General features: G+C 44.0%; 1 protein-coding gene and 1 long non-coding RNA gene across 2 annotated transcripts; both read right to left on the reverse strand.

Moving 5' to 3' along the window:
- Positions 1 to 4,658: 4,658 nt before the first annotated feature.
- LOC125540725 lies at positions 4,659 to 7,062 on the reverse strand. The gene is made up of 2 exons (XR_007297366.1): positions 6,075 to 7,062; positions 4,659 to 5,236 (listed from the first exon to the last, which is right to left on the reverse strand). It is a non-coding gene; the product is annotated as an uncharacterized LOC125540725 (long non-coding RNA).
- Positions 7,063 to 15,032: 7,970 nt separating this feature from the next.
- On the reverse strand, positions 15,033 to 19,644 carry LOC125535237 (putative disease resistance RPP13-like protein 1). Its single transcript, XM_048698290.1, has one exon. The coding sequence runs from the start codon at positions 17,461 to 17,463 to the stop codon at positions 15,328 to 15,330; it is 2,136 nt and encodes a 711-aa protein (XP_048554247.1). The 5' UTR covers positions 17,464 to 19,644; the 3' UTR covers positions 15,033 to 15,327.
- Positions 19,645 to 27,782: the final 8,138 nt, after the last annotated feature.

Here is a 27,782-nt window from a genome sequence, read left to right on the forward strand (position 1 = left end):
TAGATAGTACCCCTTGTTGTATTGGTGCCCATTGATCTCGAAGTTCACCGGAGGAGAATGGCCCTCAACGAGCTTGGCAAAAACAGAAGAGCACTGCAGCACGTTGATGTCATTGTGAGTTCCTGGCATACCAAAGAAGGAGTGCCAAATCCAGAGGTCCTGTGTGGCTACCGCATCAAGCACCACACTGCAACCGCCTTTGACGCCTTTATACATCCCCTGCCAACCAAATGGGCAATTCTTCCATTTCCAATGCATGCAGTCGATACTTCCAAGCATCCCAGGAAATCCTCTTGCTGCATTCTGGGCTAGGATCCGAGCAGTGTCTTCCGCATTGGGTGTTCTCAAGTATTGTGGCCCAAACACTGCCACCACTGCCCGACAGAACTTGTAGAAACATTCTATGCTAGTGGACTCGGCCATGCGCCCATAGTCGTCGAGTGAATCACTGGAAGCTCCATATGCAAGCATCCTCATCGCTGTCGTGCACTTCTGGATGGAGGTGAATCCAAGAGCAACAGTGCAATCCATCTTGCACTTGAAGTAGTTGTCGGATGGAATTCACAATCCTGAGGAAGAGCTTTCGGCTCATCCGATAACGGCGCCGAAATGTTCTCTCGCCATGAAGTGGAGCATCGGCGAAGTAGTCGGAATAGAGCATGCAGTAGCCTTGGAGACGATGGCCGGTTCTTTGCTTTCATCCGCCCCGGCGCAGAGCCACCTCGCCGCGGCTTTTCATTGCTCGCCAGCAGCTGGGCGAGGGTGGCGAGCACCATGAGATGCTCTTCTTCCTGGACGTCGGCCGCGGCTTCCTCCTCCAGCAGCACGGCGAGCTCTTCCTCCTCATCCGAGTCCATCGCCAAGGCAGGCAAAACGCCGAACACCTTGCGCTCGGTGGGCGTGTACCCGCTGTTAAACCGCGCCTCCGCGGCCGGAAACGCCCAGCTGTTGTGAGAGGGGCTGCCGCGGCGAAGCGCTGCTATTTTCCGGCGGCTGGAGATGCCCTTATGCCAACACAAAAGTCACTAAACAACTCAAAACTAAAGTACCTCTGTACGACGTACAGACGTTGGCGGGCATACACAAACTTTGCAACTCTCACTGATTGCAGCAGCTGTATGCATATCTTTTTGCGTGATATTATTGCTCAACTATCCGAGCCCGGGCTCATCTACTTCCTGTGAACAGTTAAAAGCAAATAATTTCAAAAAAAATATGTTTTTTTATGCATGCAAAATGCTTGAGTGGTGCAAAATTTCATGGGTAGATAACATGCAAGGAGCTCGTGACAAAAAAGATAAAATGAGCTCTGAACAGTGTGTTTTTTCAAACTTCCTCACATGCTTGATTTTTTTTTTTGCTGAGAGCTACTCAAATACCCAAACACCACCAAATTTGGCACATGAATCACGCAATCAAGTATCTTGCATGGCAAAAGAAATTGGATTTTTTTTATTATTTTACTTTTCATCCACATGAGCATTTGGACCCGAGAGCCAAATTGCCGCTCCCACAACTCTCTCTATATATTACATAAGTTGTATATATTAATCGAACATGTACATGGATAGCTAGACATGGACCAGAAAAACTACTATACATGATAGCTACACAATATGCAGTTCTCGCTGAAACAAAGTACAATATTTATAGTACACCTCATATTATCTGAGAATTTAATTAAAAATACAATATGTATGTGAGATCATCATGTCATATTTTTTTTCTTGAGAAAGGTTCATATTCCATCGCAATAAAAAAATGGTACATAGTTGATTCGCATAAAGTGAAGCTAATGTCCCTTTGAGACTAGATGCGAGGGTAAACACATCTTCGGGCTTGTACTTAAAATCCATTGCCCGGGCAAGATCGGCTGTTTTCTGTGGAGGCATTCTGTGGACTATGTCCATCCATGCTTCTTCAATTACCAAAGCCTTGTTCGCCACCTTGCATGCCACATAGTAACTCTTGGATCTCTTTGGCAGAGTGATATATAGGCCACACCGGTCCAATGAAGTGTGTCCGCAAGCTCCATCTTTGTAGGTAAATCAGAAGAAGATCCGGCGGCCAAGATGATCTTTCTCACCCGCTCCTTCTTGATACTTGCCATGTCCTTCATAGCCAAATACTGCAAGGCAGGAAAACTTATATCCTCTTGGAAATTATTGACTATTGATAGGGAGAGTTTCAAACAAAATAACTCGAAACTTTCATATATGGACACATGGAAAAATAATATATGCCACAAAACTATATATGGTGTGCATGTGCATTCAGTAATATGTTGGTGCGGCGATAAAAAGTAAGGGGGCTTCCTTTATTTCAAAATATCAAAGCATATACATAATTAAACTTGTGACGGAGTGCGTGGGGCATAGTTGAGGAAGAAGTGGCCCCAGAGGCTCGGCGTGTAAGGCCGGGCTTGTGCAGGTCAGCAATAACAGGAGCAATCATCAGATGTGATCAATTTCTAGCTAGGAGGGATTGGTGATGATGTGTGGATCGGTGTGGTGCTCAAGCTAAGGCCTGATGCACTGCAAGATAAGATATTTTGTATTCCTTGCAATGTTTTTACATTGCCTTATGCACCTTTATATTTTTTTTAAATGTTGCATTTTACTCTAAACCATATTTGTTTGACTAAAGGGATAAGTTAATTTTCATCATACTTTTAGCACACATGTATACACTTATTTGTCATCACTCAAAAGGCAAAAAAATGTTATTGTCTTCTTTCAACAATATAAGTAGTCTCATTCTACACCGTTGGATATGCTATATATTATGATTTGCTAATATAGTCTAGGTTCCAAGAAAATAACGTCCTCAGTTCTAGACATTTATTCTAAATCGTGATCTACAAATTTAATGTTTCTTACATCCCACAAAATAAAGGTTACTTGAACACTAATGCTAGAATACATATCACTAGCAAAAAGGCATATGTGTGTTGCAACGGGATAATAAAATTGTGGTCCTCAAATCAAGTTCAAACGAATAATTCAGAGGAAAGCTCATTTATTTCATTTTTACGGGTGACAAGGTGGGTAATTTACTTCAACTTTAGGGCAGTTTCGATGGCAGATGAAAAATTCAGAGAAACAATTAACGAAGAGTTTTTTTTACTTACAGGTGGCGGGTGGGTAATTTACTTCAACTTTAGGGGTAGTTTCGATGACTGGCGGAAAAAATCAGAGAAACAATTATTGTAGGCTTTTTTCATTTACGGGTGGCACAATGGGTAATTTATTATAACTTTATGGGCACTTTAGAGTACGTGAACGGACAAGAAACGAAGAAACGCACTATCCTTTAATATTAGGTATAGATAGATATATGGGAATTCTTACTAGATTATCATCTTAATTCCTTGTGCATGTAAATTCAACACACACGCGCGCGCGCTCGCACACACACACACACACACACACACACACACACACACACACACACACACACACACACATTATGCGCCAACAAATACTAAATGATACTTTCTCTTTTTCAGCTTATTAGGCTTGTCTAAAAATCATAATTTGACTTTGTAAGGCCCAATGCTATGGTAATAGGCCCCTTGCGTTTTACTCTTAGTCGGGAACCAACAACTGCATGAAGGAGAGATGTGTCCATGCATGCTCCATTAATACGTAACATGGTCCATCGCTTAAATGGGTCATACCACCTCCGTCCTGGTTTATTGGTCCTTGTTGTATTTTGTGTCAAATTTTGATAAAAAAATGTAATTAACAAAATATTAATGCATGTCATAAAAATAATACCATCGAAAATATGTTTAAATACAAATCCAGTGATATAATTGTTGGTGACATGCATTAACATTTTATTAGTTAAATCTTTGGTCAAATTTGGCACAAAATATAATGGGGACTAATAAACCAGGAGAAAGATAGTACTTGGTTACAGTGATTTTTGAGACCGGTGCTAAAAAGGGGAGTATGAATGTTGAGCGTACACGAGTACTTTAAAATCCTACCTGCCATAACATCCATTAGATGGCTCTCCCAGGTCCGATCTGATTCAATCCCGAGCTTCTGATAAAGATTCGTGGTTCATCGACGCGGGAGAAAGTGCCCGGTGAGGGGGGGCGGGGAGGTCCCATGGACCATGGTTGGTTGTCTGAATGGAGTGTAAAAGGGGAGGGGGGGGGAATACATACAAAGGAGAGACGGAATACGAGAGCTCCATGATTAGGTTTCGTTAGAAAAGAGACACCGATGAAGGAAAATTATTACATCCGTTGGATGAAGAATTAGTGGTGCGTGGGCACGGGACCGAAGCAGGCAAGCCCTGTCCCAAACTTCCACTATATACTTAGATAAGATGCCATAGTCGGTTCATTACAAACAGTATAGGACAATATACTTAGATGCATACATAGATAAACTGTCTTCATATTTCAGTAGATCTAGTTCAGTTTACAGAGATTGTTGGTCATCGTAGGCCGTTCATGGTATAAAGACGCCACATTTACCACAACCATACCTGATGGCGATTATGAGAGTGGTTCACTGAACATATAGTCTAAGATGGACTTTTTTTTTTAATATTGTTTGCATCAGAAGTGGACTAAAACCGTTTTCCTTGCTACCACTTTATAGTCTAAGTTGCTCTACTTGTAGAACGACAAGAATAGCATGGAACATATAAATAGTGGCCATTACCATGGACCACGGGCATCATTTATTCTGCAGTATTGTACAGTACTACCTTGTACAATATTAGTACAACAGTAAATAGCTTGACCCTCCAATACACCAGCGAGGTATCACAAACAGTTACACACACATATAATGAAGAAATACATCTTTAGTGTAGAAATTGCCAACTTGATAATTAGTTCATCCACGGATATCAAGTTGGTGCCCATGGTCCCTTGTCTTAGGTTCATCATTATGGCCTGTTATAAGTTGGTGGTTTGTGGTTAATCCCATGAAAATCTCCCACTGAGACATCACGGTGGGACTCTATGGTAGTGGTAGTTTCAACATTTGCTATTTCAGCATTATTGCTCACACCTCCTGCATTGGTCGCACCAAAAACATGCCCGCCAAGGGATGAACTTATCCCACTAAAGGATGCCTTCTGCTCTGTATTCATCACTTTGCGAGAGAATACAACTTGGCTCTGGTGTGCACCGCCCTCCAAGACATTGTAGGAGAACATAATTGCAAGGACAAGTAGTAGGCCAACAGTGTTTCTCTTCGCCATTTTCCCTCTGGATTAGTTAACAGAATTTTTTGTTAGAGTATCTAATATGTGCATGTAATTAAGCGATAAATCAAGGGAAATAATTTCATGAATATGAGCCTAGCTATATGCTACAAGAATATTGAAAATACAAAGTCACACGAGGAAGGGTTGAAGATCATGAGTGTTTGTAGACCTTCAAGATGAGATTATATGTATCTATAGAGGCGTAAGGGACTGTAACAAAGAGTTTACTAAGAGTGTACATGAATGAATTGCTTAGTTGTTGGTTAACCATGCATTAATTTGGAGATTACATAACTATAATAAAGTGGTTTTCAAAAGTATCTCTTGAAAGATCCCCCCCCCCCCCAATTCTAGAACCTAGCTAAGGGAGTAAAGATCCTATATGATCTAACAAGATAAATTTCAAGCATGTTGGTTGGAACTTCCAACCAACATGTCTTGCCTATTCCTCAAAAACAATAGAGCCATCATTTGCATGAAATGATAAATATTGAACCTAAGGTGTTAGTGGAAATATTATTAATTGATTCTATTTATTAAAATACCCTATGGTGACACACAATTAAGTAAAACACATGGTGAATTTTCAAAGATATTACATTGGCCATTGGTCATAATTATAAGCACAAATACCTCTCCCAACTACTTAGTTTTTGTGAGCACACATGTATTAGTTTGTTTCTAATTGGACAACATAATCTTTTCTCACTACATGGTTTTGATAATCATGAGATCCTGATGTTGAAGCTTACTCAAAATAAATTATAAGTTACTGTATTACACAACAATATAGAACACATGCATTAAATCAAACATGGGGAAACATTATGACAACTTACATGTTTCCAGCAACTCCCTGCTAGCAAGTATGTAACACTCGGAGCAGTTAACATACCTATATATAGGAGAAAGACTCAATGTATAAATTGACAATAAAGATAACCATCTCTTCTATAAGGAAGTGGATGTCGGGCACGCGCAACTTTTACATGAATAATAATCATAGACAAAATCAAATTATCTTTGACATGTTCAGGGGAAGCTGAAGTGGAACGCATAATTTGTGACCAACATAACAGCAAAGTTATACAACTGCGCTCTTACCGAACAAGCACTTCAGTTTGTCGAGATTATCTGAAGATATTGTTTATTCCTTGTATATCTTTTCATTTTCCTACACATAGTTATATTTAAAAAATTAAAATGTATTTTACTCTTAGACCATATATGGTTGGTTAATTAATTATATTTCGAAATGGATGGGTGACTGGTCATCATGGTTTTAGCACACCTAGATATACTTATTATTCGTCCTTGCTCAAAAGCAAAAGGTATTTTTCATTGTCTTGAACAGCTTTGAGAAGATAAGTAGCTTCATTCTACACCATTGGATATGGTATATATATCATGATTTGCTAACATAGTCTATGTTCTGGGAATATATCATCATAGGTCATAGATCTTTACTTTCCCCTTATCAAAATATAGCATATGTGATGCCATGATCACTAAACTTAACTTTTTGTGCATCCCGCAAAGTTACCTAAACACTACTTGTGCATGTAAATTCAACCTTCTAATCTTTGAAAGGAAAACATACAGCCTTCTACACATGCACATATTATGTGGCATCCAGTAACAAAGAATAAAAGTGTAGCTAGCTTGAAGTGGCGAATGTTTACCCTACACCATAAAACCCTACCTGAGACGAGCTATTAAATCTATCTCTTAAATATTCATTACATATCTACATAGATTACCATAGATGGTTCATTTACAAACCGCATGGGACCATATATATTGTTAGAAGGGAGAGAGAGAGAGGGATTGGCGGAATATGATGGATGTATTATTGAGCCTCGACGGCGAGTATATATTGAGTACAAGACTTGGAGGGCAAGACGCCTCTCCTAGAGATAAGCTAGGAGACAGATTATAAATCCTAGACTATCAAACATATGTAGCCCAAATATATCTCTAACATTTCCCCGCAGTCGTAGCGGTAGTGTTGCGAACAATAAGAGCGTCGCGGATGGTCAGACTAGAGAGAATAGCAGCCGGCGGGCTGACATCCCCCCGCAGTCGTAGCGGGAGCATCGCGGACGCGTTGACTGTAGAGAAAGCCGACGGGTTGCTCAAGCAGATGATAGCCCTTTTGTGCCGATGTCGAGGTAGCCGAGAGCGTAAGGTGGTGTAGTCGTGGTCAAGGTAGTCGTGCGAAGAACGCCATGGCTGATGTTGAGTTGGGGTAGCCGGTGTCGAGGGAGTCGTCGTGGAGCCGTGGGCGCAAGGAGGTGCCGAGTTAGTCATGTGCGAAGTGGTGTCGATGTAGTGATGCGCCGGGGAGAAGACGTTGTGGATGACGCGTCGCGCCGGGGTTGCCAAGCCTGGTGACACACCGTAGATGAAGGCACACACCAGTGTTGCCAGCACCGGCATGCATAGACGGACAAAGACAGTTGACAAAGCGCCGCACCAGGCTTGCCAGGCCCGGGGACACGTCGTGGACGAAGGCACGCTTCGGTGTTGCCAGCACCGGGAATGCGTAGACTGGGACCTGCACGAGCTGTACGCCATGTCGGAGAAGTCGGAGAGGCCAACAGAGAAAGACTCGACGACGGTTGCAGCGCCAATCGGCGCGGGGCCGATGTCGCCCGCGGTTGTCGGGGGCTAGATGACGGCGACGTTGGCGACAGGCTGGTGCTGGACGAACACGAAGAAGGTGGACGGGCGACGGCGATGGCTACGAGGGTAGCAGCGACGGCGGCCAAAGAAGAGCGACAGCGGCCAAATAAGAGCGGCGGCGGCTAGGTTACGAGAGCAGCGGCGATGCTCGAAGTAGGCGAGGAACCCGACAGCACGAAGACCAGCGTGGATGTGGCGTTCCCGTGCCGAGGGAGATGGCGCGACGCATACCACAGGAGGTCGACACGCGGTGACGGCGGGGTGGACCGCGGGCCGCGGCGCTACGGCCGAAAGGGGCGACGCAACGACGGCGGGCAGGTCGGGTCAACGGCGGGAAGACTCGGGGCGGTGGCGGGGACCGCAGGCCGCGGCTTGACGACCCGAAGTGGCGGTGCAGCGGCAGAACCCGACTCGGTGCAACCGTGGGAACGGTCTCAGGACGGCGCCGTGGACCGCGTGCCACGCTCGCCACGGCCCGAAGGGGCGACACAGCGGCGGCGCAAGGGTTGGTGCAGTCACGGGGATAACCTGGAACGGACAGCCTCGGGGCGGCCGTGGACCGCGGGACGGGCACTACGGCCCGAGAGGAGACGCATTGGTGACGCGGGTCGGTATAGCCAAGAGAAGAACCACGGGGCGACGGCGCTGCGGCCCGACGGGGCGACGCAGCTGTAGGCCACTGCTCGATCAGTCGAGGGGCGTGCTAAACTCAGGGACGATCTTCACAGGACCCACGAAGGCGCGCACAACCAACAGTCAGGTCGGTCGCTCGACGTAGATGAAGCGGATCGCGATAGCAAGCGGGTGATCAAGGCGATCATGCGTGAGGTCGAAATATCCGCTGGACCAGATGAGACGGCCGGTCGTGACAAGAGCTGGCAACCGGAGATAACATGTGTTATACAGAACCTGATTACTGGATCTTTCCGCTACTCAGTCCGATGGAGGCCAGGAAGCATTTGGTTACTGGATCTTTCCGCTGGGAGATGGTAGCTCGGCATATCTTCAACCGGTTTGGATGGCGGTCATGTATTAGGATAGGCATCTAGTTTACCTATCTATTTATAGCCAGCCGGTTGTGGCGTCTTATCTTGGCTAGTTGATGTTTCTAGCCCTTTATGGCTCTGTGTGAGCTTTTTTTGTTTTTTTATTTTTTGGAGACCTTGGAACCTTGTTGACACTACTTTTTTTTGGTTAATAAGATAGCCGTATGCATCAATCTGATGCAAAAGCCGGGGACTCCCCCTTTTCGAAAAAAAAAATACGGAACCTGATTGACGCATACAGGGACGCATTGACGCGCACAAGACTAGACAAGACGCCTCTCCTAAGAGATAAGGTAGGAGATGAATTACAAATTCTAGACTATCAAACATAACATATAACATATGTAACCAAATATATAATGTCTCCGACAGTTCAAAAATAAATAAATGTCTAAGATATATATACGTTGAGAATCCGTCTTTAATATTTAGTAAATCTGGTTCAGTGTACGGAGAATGATGATCACCACAAGTGGTTCATGATGCAATGATGACACATTTTAGCACAACCGTCTCTGGGTTCATTGAACACAGTCTAAGATGAGTTGTCTACGATGGTTTCACGATCAGTAGTGTTAGCTGCAGAGATAGACGGGATCATTTCTTAGCTAGGTACCACTTTGTTTATCTTGTTCTTGTTGAAGTACTACCAGGTCGAGTTTCACCAACCACGAAGGTACTCCCTTCATTCGGAATTACTTGTTTCGGATATGGATGTATCTAGAACTAAAATACATTTAGATACATCCATTTTTGCGACAAGTAATTCCGAATGGAGGGAGTAGCAAATAGCATCAACTATGTTTGTCAGCATGTGAAGTCTCCTAGCTAAGTGGTTTGGATGAAGGCACGCACATCACTAATTCTAGCTAGCCACTAATTCCTGCCAGCTAGAAAGGTCATATAGCTGATGAGACAGAATCATCTCTCCAATAACGCTATCCCCAGCCTATAACATTTCTTTCGGTCCAGCAATTGCTGTTGCGCTTCATAGCCAGGTAGACCTTATCATTCAGTATATATTGATTGGCACTTAGTGCTCATGTTTTCCAGCGAACGCTATCTTATATTGCAAGAAAAATGTTGGTGTGCATGTGACTTTCACAAACATACATAGCCCATTTCTATGCTGCTACCAAAAAGCAATTATTTCATATGAGAAATATTCCTCCTGAAGAAAGATCAGCCGTTGCCTTTATTTATTTTTGAAAGCAGATCAGCCGTTGTCTCTAGTCCATCTAGTACACTACGTATCATATCATGATTTGCTAGCATATCTAGAGCGATCACGATCCCTCCATGAACATAATTAATATCAGTTTTGCTAAAGCACATCTAGATGTGCTATAAGTATTGCACATCTAAGTCCTATGTGATTGATCTTACGTTGAGATTCGTGTCAATATTTTCTTTTTCTTTTTTCTTTTCCTCTTTATGCTTGATTCACTCACTTAGATGTGCAATAACTAGAGCACATCTAGATGTGCCCTAGACACACCCAATTAATATACCTTGCACTGTACTTTGCTTACAAAGCATCTTCTGTTGGCACTGCTCATGATTTTGTAGGAAAGCTCTATCAGTGTATTAATTAATAAATATCATCATTGATTCAGAAAAATGTTTTAAAATAGTTTAGAGACACTAAAGTTTGCGGTTTATTTTTTTTGTTTTATCTTCTGCGAATTGGTTGTGATTGATATCAATAGCAAAAGGCAGGCTAATATGTAAGTTTGATTCAAAAGTATGATGGATCTACTCTTATGCCGCTCTTATCTAATTCACACAAGCCCTTCATTAATCTTAATTATATTCTCTCATTAGTAATTTTTTATTCACATAGTCAAACCCATTATATATCAAGCGAATAATTTTAATTGGTTATTCAAATTTAATAATAGTCTTTTTTTAAATTTAAACTTTTCAGAGAAATTCTGAGAAAAAAGTACCTGCTTTAATGGGTCCCATCAACTGCAAACCTTTAAGGTTTAGATGTGAACTGGCCAGTAAGTAGGATTTTGTGTCTCGCACCTTGGCTAACTCTTTTTGTATGGTTACTATTTTATATATTGTACAAGGAATCAATTATTTTTAAATATTTGTTCATTATTAATTTTTAAACATTTTTAAAATCTTTGGTCAGTTTATAAATATTCATGTACATTTTTAAAATTATTGAACCTGGTGAACATTTTTTATAATTCATGAACACCTTTTAAATGTCGTGAACATTTTCAAAATTCATGAGTACTTCAAAAATTGTAAATATTTTTTACAACCTATGAATGTTTGTCTTCATTCCTGAACATTATTTAACTCAGTAAAATTTTCTAAGACTCATTATATATTTTTAATTCATGAACTATTTTAAAATTTGTGAGCATATATTAAATTTGTGAATATTTCTAATAATGTAGGAACTTCCTAAATTGATAAATATTTTTTTAGAATTTGTGATCCATGTTTCAAATCTCTGAAATATATATATTGTTCCTGAACAATTTTTCTAAATTCATGAAACATTTTTTTATTTTACGATATAGAAAAGGCTCCAGATTTTTCGTTAAAATCCACCTGGAGACCTCGACATGCCGCACTTTTGTGCAGTCTACTGTTTCGATAGGCAACTTCTATTTGGCACTTCAAGCCGGTTTCTACCGTTTTATTGCAAACCGGGAACTGAAGCAGCTCACTCGCGCGTCTAGTTGAGCCGGCCCATATTTTTTTCCTGTTTTCTTTATTGCGTGATTTGAACCGCGACTGCGCTAACTAACCTAGCCACATCACCTCTGTGATTACTATAGCTTTTCATTCCTTTTCTTCTTTATTTTTTTGGAACTCTTTAGTTTGCTTTTTTTCTTTATCTTTTTTCTTGGAACAGTTTTGTTCATTTTTTCTTTCTTTTTTCTTTTTCCCTAAATGCGTGAAAATTTCTTCAAATTCATGTTTTTTTTCAAAATCGACAAACTTTTCTTCAAGATTGATGATCTTTTTTCAAAATTGACTTTAGATTCAATGAACATTTTTCAGAATTGATGATTTTTTTTCAAATTCAATGAACTTTTCTCAATTTTGAAGAACTTTTTTCAAATTCGGTGAACATTTTTCGAACTCAATGAAATTTTTTTATAAACTTTTGAACTTTTTCAAATTTGCAAACTGTTTTTGAAAATCGGTGTACTTTTTATAAAGTAGATTAAAAATTCCAAATTTGTGAACGCTTTTTCTTCAAAAATGATGAGCTGATTTTCAAAATTGATGAAATTTTTTTTAAGGTTTGATGAACGTTTTTCAAAAAGGTTGAACTTTTTTCAAGTTCGTGGTTTTCCAATTCGTTTTATGAATTATTTTCAAGTTTTTTTTCTTTTTTAAAATAATTTACACTGGTTATAAAGTATATGTTATATGAAATCTCGCAAAAAGATGTTATTTGCATATGCAGTACTAAAAGTGTCAAATAGTACGGAATCCTCATAACAGATGACAAGGTGAAGTTAGTCTCATAGTCTGGTGGTTAATGCGGCAGGACGTCGACATTGTTGTGCTGAGGATCCTCATTTATAGAAAATCCTCATTTTATTTTCAGTATTCTTGTTGGGCCGGCCCACTAGGTGGCGTGTGTGGGCGCCAGCAGCGCTTAGAGCGCCGAACAGGATCACCCGTTTCGATACAGGGCCTAGCAAAGAAACTCACCCAAAACTAGAGATGGGCCCTCCCATGTACAACTCTAGTTTTTTTTTTCATGTACAACTCTAGTTAGCTCACTGCCCCGCCGTAGTGCTCCCCTGCGACACGTAGGAGGGTCTATCAAAGTGCACAAAGTTGCTTCATCTTTATGATAAACTGTCCAACGTTAATTTTATATGAAATTACCAAAACATTATGGTTTATAAAGACGAGTTTAAATTCCCAGACGCCGAATTTCAAACAACAGCTAAAATTGAACTCTATAATCAAATTCACTTTTTCTATATATATATATATATATACTTATATATATATTCACTTTTTTTCGAGGAAAAAATCCAGCAAAATAGGTGTTTTTAGGCAAACCAAAATACTATATGTTTTGGCACCCAGTTATATAATTAATCAATCTCAATTCTCAGACCCAGCATTTGGAAGGCCCAATGGGAAAATGGGCCAGGATCACGGTGAGGCTGACACTGGCCCCAAAAAAGAGCCCCTCCTTCCTCCCCCCTTTGTTCCGGCAGCCGTCCAGTTTACAATTGTCCGTCCATCCGCCGGTCGCCGTCGCCGACGTGGTCTCCCGTGGCGGCAGGGAACGCCGGGCCCTTAGGTCGCCGCTCACACCAAGGTAAGTAAGTGTCCCATCTACATCGTCGGTCTCCGGTCTCCTCTTCCTGTAATACAGTGATAAAATGCTGTTGCTTACCGTGCGGTTGAAAACCATAGTTCCCTGCGACTAACTGAGCTCATCTTTTCTCAGTACTGAGTAGTTGTCCTCGTCATGGTTCCCCGGCGAGCTGAATCCCTCCTTTTTATCTGGCCCGGCATTTTCCTAAATAACAGTGACTGCGGAATCGATGCGGATCTGGATTCAGGGGCTGTGATAGTGCAGTCTGTGGACTGAAGATTGGAGCCATGTAATTTGCCTTCTGTGATGGGACTAGTAATGTTTACTGCCACCACAGCTTGTTGTTCAGCTGAGCAAAATTATAGAATCCTTGCTCAGTTTTGTGTGAGATAATGGTAAACAGAGTCTACGGTAATCTCTGAATTATTGTGACCGTGTAGCAGCTTGTTGTAGGATTTTGTCCATACCTAAGTACAGATTCTTTGAATGATTGCTTAACACTGGTCTCAACTATGCCAAGACACTTGTTCTGTCATTCGCTCTGGGTGGGGCGAATAAATGTTCCATGTCAAATCATGAGATAAGGTCAATACTGAGAGTGGTTCCCCATTAGATGAGTGTGTGGGGATAAAATTATACAGGTAGCATGCCGAATTTCTTTTTGACCATCTAATTTGATTTCTGAAAATAAGATAAGGAAGTGATTTTCCTATCATATCTTTATTTCTCGTATAAAAGGAATGCTGAGAATAGTAAGGTATTGTAAATTGGAGTATTACGGTTAGAATTGGAAATTTCTTCTGCTTTTTTTACCATAATATGCATAAGCCAAGTGTATAATTTTGGTTAGAAGGTGCAACGAATCACAAAAAAGTCTTACTGGTGCTGTGAGCAAGGACAACATATTAAGTTATTTACAAAAGAACAAGAAGCCTGATATTTAATCTTCTGCCTAAGTAAGACATAAACACAATAGCTATATCTCCCTGGAACAACAATCTACTGTACCGCTATAACCAGCCTCCAGAGTTTGCACTCTTTGGTTATGTGTCCAGTAGAGCCACAAATTAGGGTGAGTAGAACCAGAATTGCGATCCCCTGAATCTGCTAGTCAATGCATTAAGGCCAGTGGAAGACGTAACAATGATTTACCAAGCTTCTGCCACCAATATGCTGCACTGGAAGAACCAACACTGGATCTTATAATCTGATCATATTGAATACCCTCCATTGTTTCTCCATTTCCACACGAATTTCGCTGGTGTCAGTGAATCAAGTGTGCTGGCACTCAACTGGTCCCAAAGATGCGGCTCTTCGCGAATTGGCATGGACACTGAGAGATCCCAAAACATCAGCATTCCATTCATTATTTAGAGCCTCCTGAACAATTTGCGTATTCTTGATTCTTGTTGTCACAAGGGAGAAGAGAGCTGGTGCAGGCTGCTCAGTCAAGCACTTGTTCAGCCATCTATCCTCCAGAAAAGGAACTTCTGCACTTCCGAGCTGCAAAGAAACCGAATCATTGAATAAAGCATGAATATCTTGTTTAACATTGACCTTCTAGAACAGCAATCCATGTGGTAAATTATTTTTTTATTTCCATCCATCTTGTTGATTGATTGGATAAGATTGATTTACATGTTTCTTCAATTCATATTGATTTAAAAGAACGAAAATATGTTCGGCATCCTTACATGTTTTCTATTGTGATGATGTCCTTCTTCTTTTTATTGCATTGCCAACAATAGGTTCCCTCACGATAACCTGCTGTATGGTGTTGGTGCTGCTTATGTTGATCTCAGAGCAGAGCTGTCCAAATGTTTTGCTGCATCTTATGACACTGAGTTTCTTCAGGGAAAGAGGTAGTAAGCCTATCTGGGGAAGAGATTCAAGTTTTGGACATTTCTCTATGCACAGAGACTCAAGGGGTGTGAGATGAATCATGTTACTTGTTCCCTGCATCTTACATTCTGAAGATTTTTTTTGGTTAGCATCCCTCGAAGTTCATTCAACTCCCTCAGTTGGCATATGTTGTGCCTCATATTACTCTTCACTTTGTTCTCCTCTAGTTCTTTTGAGGGATCTCGGCCTGCCAATCAATTCTATCCTTGAAATTATTTTCTCTGGAGCCTTTAAGTATCTTAACTGGGTCAACCTACTTAAGCCCTCTTGGAGTTCCTTTTTCATGATCATGTCTTGAACTTGCAGACTCAACCCTTGTAAATGGTAGAGTTTGAATAATGACTTGACATTGATGAAGTTTCTACTTTCATGGATGTTTAGATACCTAAGATGGACCAAATGATCAAGACTGTCTGGAAGCATACCATCAGGATTGCACAGTACTAAAACGCGTAAGCTTCTTAGCTCTTTGAGTATATGTTCAAGTACATGATTAAAGTTTGACGAGGAGACCCTTTCGCAAGAAGCACCTTCTTGTGCCTTGCTTATTATTAAGCTTCTCAGATTTTTCTTTAAGTCTTCCAAACTCATGTACACCTTTAAGATATTGCTTGCACTGACATATAGGTGGCGAACATTTCTTGGAATACATACATCTAAGTCATCTTCTATTCGGAAGTGTTCTCCATTGGACACCGACTCTGCAAAATCATGTAGCAAGTCGTGAACTACATAGTGGTCCTCTCGGTTGGGTACCTTCTCAATGAATAAAAGCTGCAAGAGATCATTGATGTAACGACGTGCAGTTTCATCTGGTGTTTGCGTGTCAAGGAAACCGTGAGCTCTCCACATCTGTATTAGCTCATCTCCTCGAAGGTGGTATTTCTTAGGAAACAATGCAAAGTAAACAAAGCATTGCTTCAAATGGTCAGGAAGATGCTCATAACTCGGTCGCAATACTGATATGATATCATCTTCCTTTTGCTCTATTTGACACAATTTCCTTCCACAGATAGAACTCCAATGTTTTTCTTTTAGCACCGGTTTCAATGAACTCCCAACTGTCATTGCAGCTAAAGGTGATCCTGCCAACTTGCTCACCACTTCTCGGCCAATTTCTTCCAGTCGTGGAAAATCAGAAGGATTTTCATCACCGAATGCACATTGTGAAAAGAAACTCCAGTAGTCTTTGTCTTCCAAGCCATGTAAGTGCATGATCTTTGTTGATTCATTCATTCTTGCAACATTTTTACTTCGAGTTGTAACTATTACTTTGCTGCCCTTGCTAGCAAACTTCAGGGGTTTGAACAGGTTCTCCAATTGGCTCCTCAATACATTCCATACATCGTCAAGGACTATCAAAGCCTTTTTCCCATTCAGCTTATCCCCAAGTATCCTCTGAGCTTGATCTAAACTACTGCTGAGATTATCTGACTGTGTCATCTCTTTTGTTAGACGTCCAACATCAAATTTATCTGAGACATGGAGCCATACTGTGAGATCAAAGTGATCTGTGTCATGCAATTGGTCATACACTCTCTGTACTAACGTTGTCTTACCAACACCACCAATACCAACAATTGATATAACATCATATGGATGACTGGATTGCTCATTGATCTGAACAAGTAATCTCTTCAGTTTGTTTTCTTCATTAACTCGACCAAAAAACTTCCCTGAGCCTGGCATGGAGGTTGTTGTGCGCCACTGAACTGCCTGTTCTGTCCTGCTGTCCTCTATCTTCACAAATTCCAGAAATCTTTGCATCTCACTATCAATCTCAACAAACTTATCGACTACAGAAATCAACTCATCTATATCTTCATCAGAGAAAAGGAAGCGTTTGAGAAGACGAACCGACTGATTTACCGTTGAGTTGCTACTACTGCTAGTGGTGGTAGAGGCAGTGGTGATGGTGCTTGAGGATGAAGAAGATGAGCCAGCTGCAGCTGAAGCAACTGAGCTAATCATGCCCCTGTCTTCAGTTTGTGCTTGGAGAACTCGATAGTCAAACAAATCAAGAACATCCTCAGCTTGACAGGCGGCATCTTTGATTCTCCTTAGCCAACTTCCCATGGCTGTGTTCTTTGCCTGCACTCTCTCAGCTATATGTATCACTGTTTGGATCGACGATAGATTCTTCTCTAGGATTCTTAGTTTCTCCTTTGTATCTTTCCGTTGGTATTCATACTGATCTCCAGCATAGGAGCACACCTTCTCAACTAGCTTGGTGATGAAGGCTGAGGCCACCCATCCTCCTATTGCTGAAGCAGCCATTACAGCCCAGATGCAGTAACTCGAAGGAGTTGCCAAATGCTGGTTTCAAGTAGCCGCATAAAGGAAAATGAATGTTGATTTGAAGAGAGTTGGTATCTGGATGCAATCAAGAAGGAATCATGAGTATAAAACTAATGTTGTCCTTAGAAACTATCCCCCGAGTTGCATCGTCTTGCTTTGTTTGTGTCCATATTCTACTGAAGGTTAGTTCGCTTTCAACTTTGTTTTTGCCATTTTCCTTTGTCATGTGTGTGCCATAATTAACCTGAAGGTATTCGCACAAAAAAAAAACTGAAGGTACTTCTAAGTCATTCAACATCTCTGCCTAGTTATACTAATATTATCATCATGTGATGTTTTGTAATATCTTTTTGTTTGTTGGACAACACTAAGACTGAACCGGGAACCTTTGGCACTTACCTTCAGAAAGAATCGTGACTTTCATTTCAGAATTGCTAGATTTTCTTTTTCACATTTTTTGAAATGTCCTACGGCATCCGGTGCACCTGTAGCACCACAAGTGTGGGTGCACCGGATATGTTCCAGTATATAGCCTCTGTTTTGGTAGTAATATTCTTCCCGGTTCAGTCTCTTGTTAGTTAGTAAAACTTGATTCCTTGGGGTGTCCGTGCTATATCATGATTTGTAGCCCTCTTGATTGTACAGTCTTAAACAATGCATTAGGCCCTGTTTGGTTCATAAGTTTTAGGACTTATTTTAGTCCCAACTTATAAGTTCCAAGTCCCTAAAAAGTCTCTACCTGTTTGATTCCTGAGACTTAACATGGACTAAAAGACCATATTACAACTATAAGTCCCTATAAGTCCCTTCTTGAGAGTCTTATTTCATAAGTCCCAAATGCCCACTTTAAGTCCCTATAAGTCCCTCCTGTTTGGTTTAGATGGGAATCATAGAGACTTTTTTAAGTCCCTAAATCAATAAGTCCCTGGAAACAAACACCCTCTTAGTATCATTGTTCTTGTTCCCATATGACTCAGCTACGTGTAATTACTAATTAATGAGGCATCTGGCCCGTGCACATAGTTAAGTTATTAATTCTTGGAGGGCTTAAACTTCTACACCACTTCACCTTTTCATGTATTAGATCCGATAACCTACAAAATTTGGACAGAGTGCTCCAATTGGGCTCAAGTTGTGGTCCAATACGGATAGTTTATCTTAATCTCAGTTCAGAAAATTGCGCGGAACTTACCCAAGGCTAGAAAAAATAATGAGCAGGACCAATAACGTCCAAAGCTAGCTTTACCATCATATAGTTCACTGCTTAGATTATTGTTAGCACAAGCAGAAGCCAAATGGTGGCGGGCTTGTTTCTTGTTGTAGCTGTTGTTTCATCTCCTTGTCCATTCCTACATCGTTGGAGCTTGGGCTCCATCGGAAACAGCCCATCCACGTCAGCTTAACATTGCAAAAGGCTATAATACTTCATGTTTTCTTGTAATCAGCACGCTTTGGTAATAACCCATTTTTTTAAGCATTATTGTAATGTGCGTTCAGAGAAGTGACAAGAATAACCACATTGTAGGTTCTGTGAGCCTTTATCTAGATAGCAACAGAAATATGTGGCCGGCCGATGAATTTCAGGTTCCATTTTGGCAGTTATGTGGTATGTGCAGTTGCGCCCTTCCTCCTGAAGTCAACCGCTCAACCCTGGGAAGACGATGTTCACAAACTACATGTGAAATATTTATTGTTCTCTTCTTTGTAGTCGTGCTGCTTTAACTGAATAATCTAGATTCTATGGACTGTTGGCCATTGTAGTTATTGGTACTCATGTTTTTTTAGGGGGGTTATTGATACTCATGTTTGTTTGCCCTCACAGTATCAGGATTCCTATCGCTCACCTTAAGCGAGCGCAAAGGAATCCGCGCATGAAGACCAGGGCAGTTGGGCTTGTCCAACGAGCGAGACTTTTTCCTTTCTTCTCTTTCTTGGTTTTCCTTTTCTTTTTCTGTTTTCCTTTCTTTCTTTCTTTTTTGCTTTCTCCTTTTCCTTTCTGTTTTCTATTTTATACTCTACTTTTTCTTTTGATTTTTATTATCTTTGCCATTTCCCAGTTTATTTTATTTTAATTTTATACTGCCATTATTAAAATTTATTTATTCTTATTTTCATATTTTATTTTTATTGTAAATACATGAACATTTGTTTAAGTACGTACATTTTTTGAGTCACAAACATTTATTGTCGTACATATGGACTTCTTGTTACATAAATATTCCCTTTTGAGATTTGTGAACTTTTTTTTTCTATAGTCATGAGCAATTCTTTTGGAATACATGAACATTTTCAAATAGGACTAAAAATGGTACGTCTAACACAAAATGTTTTTGTGAGATTTTATGGAATATTTTTCATTAGTAGTATGAAGATTTTAGTTAGTATTCATGAACAACTCTCACAACCGTATGAACAAAATTTAGGTTAGATGGAATGTTTTTTCTTGAGTCTGCCTTGAATTTTTTTGTAATGAGCCTAAATTCTTTTGGGCTTGTTGTCTTATCTGTGCACTCTGTGATATGACGTGAGAACTATATCTGGCTTATAGCAAGAGTATGTACTGTCTCGCCTGAAGCTTTTTCCTGCATGCTACAGTATTGGGTTGGCCTGTTCGTTCGCTCGCGTGCTGAGCTTGAATAATCTAGATTCTATGGACTGTTGGCCATTGTAGTTATTGATGCCCATGTTTGTTTGCCCTCACAGTATCAGGGCTCCAGGCTTGGATTTCCTAGCGCTCACCATAAGCCAGGGCAATGGAATCCTAGCATGATGGTCGGGGCAGTTAGTCTGGTACAATAAGCGAGAATTTTTCCTTTCTTCTGTTTCTGGTTTTTCCTTTTCCTTTCTTTTCTTTTTTTCTTTCTCATTTTCCTTTCCTTTTCTTGTTTATATTTACTCAACTTTTTCTTATTTGTTTTGCCATTTCCTGATTTAATTAACTTTCAAAATGTGTACTGCCTTTTAATTAGAATATAGTTATTTTCCATTTCCACATTTACTTATATTGTAAATACATGAACATTTTTTGAGTCACAAACATTTATTCTCGTACATATGGAGTTGTTTTCCAGTGATACATAAATATCCTTTTTTTTCTGTAGTATGATTTTCCGTCTCACGATCACTCATTACAAACAATGGACTGTGTTTGACGTTTCAGTCTGTTTTGACTGGTTGCTTGGCGAACTGCCGGTACAAATAATTTATGCTATTGTTTGTCATTTCAGTCTGTCCTGATTGTTCTTTTGGTGTTAGAGCATCTCTAGCAGATCCCGCATCCCGCCCCGACCCGCAAAATATCTGCAAAAATACGGGTCGGCGCGAAAAACCTGTCTGATCAGACACCGCATACGCGCCTGACCGGTAATTTTTTTTACGGGGCGCGGCAAAAGATCTCCCCCGACTTCTAGATTCACGGGGTGGGAGGACGACCTGAGCTCTGCCCCTATCCGCATCGAGATTTGGCAGGAGGGGCATTTCTAAGTGGCCGTTCCTGCTCCCCCACCCTCCGGCACCATTGCCCCCGCCACCTCCCGCTCTGGTGCATCTTTCCTGGCAGTCCTTCGCCGCCATGGATGACTCCCTGCTGTCCCCCGCCACCGTCGAGGTCGCGCACACTCAATCGCCTCGCGCGGATCTCGTCGCCGGCCATGTTGGCCCCGCCATTGCCTAAGGCCCGCGCTCCGGGCGCCAACGCCGCTGCGCGATCCCGACCGCGGCGGAGAAGGTCGGCAAGGTCTCCGGCGTAAAGCGGAAGAGGATTCCGGCTACAAAAAAGCTGGCTCCTTCATCCACTCCCTCCGCCCCGGAAAGAGGTTCTCCGACGATGCCGCTCAACGGTGCTACTCCCACCATAAGCGAGGTGTTTGACGAAATGGCCGGAAGGTAAGCATCTTCGGCCACGGCAATTTTCTTTGCTTTTTGCCATTTGCGATAGCTCGTGACTTGTTGTCATTCACTATAGCGGTGGTTCGAACAATGCAACTGCCGAGTTCGTGAACTTGTTGGACACCAACACCGTTGACATCGATCAAGCCCCGCTCGCCGCATTCGATTACAATGAAACGGAGGGCGGCATGGATGATCATGGTGGTGAAGAAGAAGAAGTGGAGGAGATCGATGAGGGGCTGTATGAGCAATCGCAAACAAGAAGTGGAAAAAGCCAGGGATCGAAGAACTACATGATCTTGGAACACCAAATCTTGATCAAGGCATGGAGTGCGGTGTCTCTTGATGCATGCACGTGTACTTCTCAAACCGCCAAGAGGTATTGGCAAAGGATCGAAGATAAATACTTCCGCATGATGGCAAAGTATCCGAATAGGACTCCACGCACCTTTCGGTCGCTCCAAGGGTGTTGGGACATGATCAAGCCTATTTGCAGCCGTTGGGCAGCTTGCTTGGAGCAAGTACGCAATGCACCTCCAAGTGGAACCGTGGAATCCGACTATGTGAGTTCGTTTTGACTTTGTTCAAGTTGTGCACATCATATTGCATCATATGAAATGATTGCATCCTTTGACTTTGTTCAAATTGTGTAGGATAAAATTGCCCAACAAAGATACAAAGACATGGAAGTTTCGGAGGGCAAATTCTTCAAACTAGAGCATTGTTGGGACTTGCTCAAAGAGTGCGAGAAGTGGAAGTTGATTGACAAAGAATCCCTACCGAAGAGAGGTTCACTTACAAACATGGATGAAGATGAGGATGATGATGGCCCAAGAAACTTGAACAAGCCCGATGGTGACAAGAAGACTAAGGAGAAGATGAAGAGAGAGCATGAAGCGTCGAGCTTGAGGGAGAAGATTGATGTCATGGTGCAATCAAATGAGTTGATGTTAGCGAAGACGTTGGAGATCAAGAAAGAGTTGGCCGAGAAGAAGGCAAGGGAGAAGCAAGAAAAATAGCAATTGCTTAAGGAAGAGGGGCTGCGCAAAGCGACCATTGAGGAGAGAAGAGCATGTGCCGCTGAAAACAAAGCCATGTCCAAGTTCACTAGTAGAAAAAGGGCCTATTGTCCCGGTTCGTAAGGGCCTTTTGTCCCGGTTTAGGAACCGGGACTAAAAGGTCGTTACTAATGCCCTAGGCCTTTAGTCCCGGTTCTTAGAGCATCTCCAGCCGCGCCCCCAACAGGCCCTCCCCAGGCGTTTTTGCCGCGCCGGCGCCAAAAAAACGGCCCAGTCGCGCCCCCAGAAGCACGTTTTTTGCCGGCTCGGGCCAAAACTGGTGCCGGCGGACTCAGGCCGAACCCGGCGCCCTGGGGGCGCTTGGGGAGCCGGCACAAGCGAAAAAGGCGCGTGGGTCTGCCCTGGAGGCGACCCGAGGGCCTTTTCCCGCTGTTTCTTGACGCTTTTCCCTCGCATCCCTCCCGTTCGCTCGCCTTCCTCCCGCCATTCCCTCCCTTTCTCCCGCCAAACCCCCTCCCGCTCGCCTTCCAGTCGCCGCCATGCCACCGAAGAAGTACGCCATGCCGCGCGCGGCGGCAACCACGACTGGCACCGCCCAGCCGAAGCAGAGGAAGCCGAGGGCGCCGCCATTGAAGCCACCGGGCATGTCGAATGCCGAGTGGAGGGTGGAAGTTCAGCGACGCGACGCAGTCACTGCCGACCGGCGGAACAGGGCCATCGCCAAGAAGGCCCGCGACAACGCGGCGCGCGCGGCGGCGTCCTCCTCATCGGTCGACCACGCGGGGATGATGAATCCACCCGTCGTCAGCCACGCCCAGTACGCGCCCTGGGGACAGCAAGGCGTCGGATCTCCATGGGGTTTGTCGTCGCCTGGCTACGCCGATGGCGACGCACACGGTGGGTTCAACCCAAACGTGACCTTCCCCCATGGCCACCCCGCGACGCACACACCCTCGCCCGCCTTCGTCGGCGTGCAGTACCCTCCATACAACTACTCGCCGCCCGCCTACGCGTCCACACCGACGCCCCATCTCCGCCGTGGACCGCTGCCCTTCTCGCACCTCGGCGACACCGACGACACAGGAGCCGACATGGATGACATCATCACGACAGGATCGACCGCGGCCGCCGCGTCTCCCGGGTTCGCCACCCAGGACGAGGTAGTGGATCTCAGCGGCGACATGGAGGCCGAGCTCGGCTACGTCTACGGTGAGGACGCGCACGAAGCGCAGGAACCCGAGGAGGAGGAGGAGGAGGAGCCGGCTCCCGATCCGGCGAAGGGGCGCCAGAAGAAGAAGCGGGCGGCTAGGCCAGGCGAACCGCGCACCAAGTGGACGTCCAAGGAGGAGGAATGCCTCGCCGAAGCATGGAAAGTCATCTGCCTCGGCCCGACCACCGGCGAACCAGAGCTTGGACACGTACTGGGACCGCATCAAGGCCGAGTTCGACGAGCGGAAGCTCGTCGACCCCTACTTCAAAGGCGTCTACATGCAGCGCGGCTCCAAGGCGATGGCGAACCATTGGGGGTGTATCCAGGGGGCATGCAACAAATGGCATGGAATCGTCGAGGAGGTCGCGGCTCGCCCGGAGAGCGGCGCCAGCGTTGAGGATCAGGTACGCATGCCGTTCGCCCACATCTCTTCGTCGTCTACGCCCGTCGCCCGCCAACTGTTTGTTCCTCCGTGCAGCTGCTGCGTATGTTCACCATGTATCGGCGCGACAACCTCGACGCCGACTTCAAGCACCTCCACATCTACAAGCGCATTGACAAGTGCGAGAAGTGGGCGGAAGTCCGACGTACCCTCGACAAGGCCAAGGAGACATACAAGCCGGACGCGACGACTCCGAGCGCGTCAGAGGGGCGGCCGGACGGCCACAAATTGGCAAAGAAGGGGAAAAACGCCAACGCGGCAACCGCGCGAGTGCAGGAGTCCATCGAGCATTGCCTCGCTGACGCCCAGGCCCGGGCCGTCCTACGTGAAGAGAAGACCGAGGCGCGGTGGTCGTCGCTGATGACGAACAGCACCATCAAGCTCGACCTGCTCTGGACCAACGTCGACCTGCTCTAGACGAACGTCGCCGCGAAGAAGAGGAACACCGACATGGCTTTTCTGATGGGCGGGGCGGACATGCTCCAAAGCAACGACGAGCAGCTCAGGGCGTGGTACATGGCGAAGCGCGGCCTCATCCTGAACCAGATGCAGACGGCAACGCCGACGACGCCAGCTCCCGCGCCCACGGCCACACGGACGCCAAGCCCGAACGATGCCTCTACATCGCCGCCCAGCAGCACTGAAGCCGCGCCGACACAGCCCAGCACCGAAGCAGCTCTGACACCGCCGAGCCCGCGCACGCCGACTCCGCCAACGCCTGGAGCCGACCCCGCCGAGTGATTCCTTGCGCACGCGAACTTGCGGCGTGCGGCGCTTGGGGGCGTGACTGGGAGCTAGGTCGCCCCCAGGGGCCGAACTAGCGCCGGCACGCCCCCAGGCCGCTCTATTTAGGCGCCCTGGGGGGCCGAACGGCTGGAGATGCCCTTACACGAACCGGGACAGATGGGCCTCCACGTGGCCTCTGCGGCCAGCCTAGGCAGGAGGGCCTTTGGTTCCGGTTGGTGACACCAACCGGGACCAAAAGGCATCCACGCGTCAGCATTTCAGGGGCTGGGGTTTTTGTTTTTTTAAAGGGGGGGAGGGTTTAGGGGTTAATTTAGGGTGTGTAAGCTAGCTAACAGAGAGAAGTGTCCTCTCTTATTTCCGTGCTTGGTTTACCAACGCTACTGATATGCCTAAACATGGCTTAGATTAAAGTGAAGGCAACATGTGGTGCATGTCGAAAGTAATATTAATCCTAACTTGATCAAGTTTGGATTAGTACTACTTTCGACATGCACCACATGCTTGTTCCCTTCACTTCAATTCAATCCATGTTCATTTCACCCACTGATATATAATAACTCTTCATGCCCGCATCATGCATCATCATAATAATAAGTCCTACTAATCATCATCATACAACTTCTACTCGTTATTAATAACAAGTCATACGATCATCATCCTCATAGTCATCGAACCAACCCTACTTAATTGTTCTAGGCACATGATCATCAGTATTAGGTAGGACCTAAATACCCTCTTTAAGGTAAAATAGCATAAAACAATATAGACCCTGACTCTCCATTATGAAGAATGGAGATCATCATGTCTCCAATTCTTGCGCTTCGCTTCCTTTTGCTTCTAAGAACCCCCTTACGATTGTCCATACATTTTTTCCATTCCTTGATTTCCATGTCTCCACTTCTTTTAGAAATCCGGTATGGACAGTTCAGATTCGTAGGATGACCTGGACGTATGTTCAAAACATCAAGGCGACCACTCTGATACATCAGATGAGGCACACAATCCTCTGGGATTATCTGTTGAAAAACATAGTAATAACTGTTGGGGAACGCAGTAATTTCAAAAAATTTCCTACGCACACGCAAGATCATGGTGATGCATAGCAACGAGAGGGGAGAGTGTTGTCTACGTACCCTCGTAGACCGCAACGGAAGCGTTGACGCAACGTAGAGGAAGTAGTCGTACGTCTTCCCGATCCGACCGATCCAAGCACCGTTACTCCGGCACCTCCGAGTTCTTAGCACACGTACAGCTCGATGATGCTCCCCGGGCTCCGATCCAGCAAAGCTTCGGGGATGAGTTCCGTCAGCACAACGGCGTGGTGACGATGATGATGTTCTACCGACGCAGGGCTTCGCCTAAGCACTACAACGATATGATCGAGGTGGAAAATTGTGGCAGGGGGCACCGCACACGGCTAAGGAACGATCACGTGGATCAACTTGTTTGTCTAGAGGTGCCCCCTGCCCCCGTATATAAAGGATCCAAGGGGAGGGGGTGCGGCCGGCCCTATGGTGGCGCGCAGGAGGAGTCCTACTCCTACCGGGAGTAGGACTCCCCTCCCGTTCCTTGTCCAACTAGGAGAGGTGGAGGGAGAATAGGAAAGGGGGGGCGCCGCCCCTCCCTCCTTGTCCAATTCGGACTAGGGGGAGAGGGGGCGCACGGCCTACCCTGGCAGCCCCTTCCTCTTCTCCACATTAGGCCCATGAGGCCCATTAACCCCCCGGGGGGTTCCGGTAACCCCCCAGTGCTCCGGTTTTATCCGATACTCCTCCGGAACCCTTCCGGTGTCCGAATATAGTCATCCAATATATCAATCTTTATGTCTCGACCATTTCGAGACTCCTTGTCATGTACGTGATCACATCCGGGACTCCGAACTAACTTCGGTACATCAAAATGCATAAACTCATAATAACTGTCATCGTAACGTTAAGCGTGCGGACCCTACGGTTCGAGAACAATGCAGACATGACTGAGACACATCTCCGGTCAATAACCAATAGCGGGACCTGGATGCCCATATTGGCTCCTACATATTCTACGAAGATCTTTATCGGTCAGACCGCATAACAACATATGTTGTTCCCTTTGTCATCGGTATGTTACTTGCCCGAGATTCGATCGTCGGTATCCAATACCTAGTTTAATCTCATTACTGGCAAGTCTCTTTACTCGTTCCGTAATACATCATCTCGCAACTAACTCATTAGTTGCAATGCTTAAGTGATGTGCATTACCAGAGGGCCCAGAGGTACCTCTCCGACAATCGGAGTGACAAATCCTAATCTCGAAATACGCCAACCCAACATGTACCTTTGGAGACACCTGTAAGCTCCTTTATAATCACCCAGTGACGTTTTGACGTTTGGTAGCACCCAAAGTATTCCTCTGGCAAACGGGAGTTGCATAATCTCATAAGTCATAGGAACATGTATAAGTCATGAAGAAAGCAATAGCAACATACTAAACGATCGGGTGCTAAGCTAATGGAATGGGTCATGTCAATCAGATCATTCACCTAATGATGTGATCCCATTAATCAAATAACAACTCATTGTCCATGGTTAGGAAACATAACCATCTTTGATTAATGAGCTAGTCAAGTAGAGGCATACTAGTGACACTTTGTTTGTCTATGTATTCACACATGTATTATGTTTCCGGTTAATACAATTCTAGCATGAATAATAAACATTTATCATGAAATAAGGAAATAAATAATAACTTTATTATTGCCTCTAGGGCATATTTCCTTCAGTCTCCCACTTGCACTAGAGTCAATAATCTAGTTCATATCGTTATGCGATTAACACCAATAGTTCACATCTTTATGTGATTGGTTCACATCTCCATGTGACTAGCACCCAAAGGGTTTACTAGATTCAATAATCTAGTTCACATCGCTATGTGATTAACACCCAAAGAGTGATCATGTTTTGCTTGTGAGAGAAATTTAGTCAACGGGCCTGCCAAATTCAGATCCGTATGT

Source organism: Triticum urartu, chromosome 2, assembly GCF_003073215.2.
Source record: "Triticum urartu cultivar G1812 chromosome 2, Tu2.1, whole genome shotgun sequence".
NCBI lineage: Eukaryota > Viridiplantae > Streptophyta > Magnoliopsida > Poales > Poaceae > Triticum > Triticum urartu.

Coding starts and splice junctions, on each gene's coding strand:
- LOC125535237 (XM_048698290.1), bottom strand. CDS start 17,463: ATGGCTGCTTCAGCAATAGGAGGATGGGTGGCCTCAGCCTTCATCACC.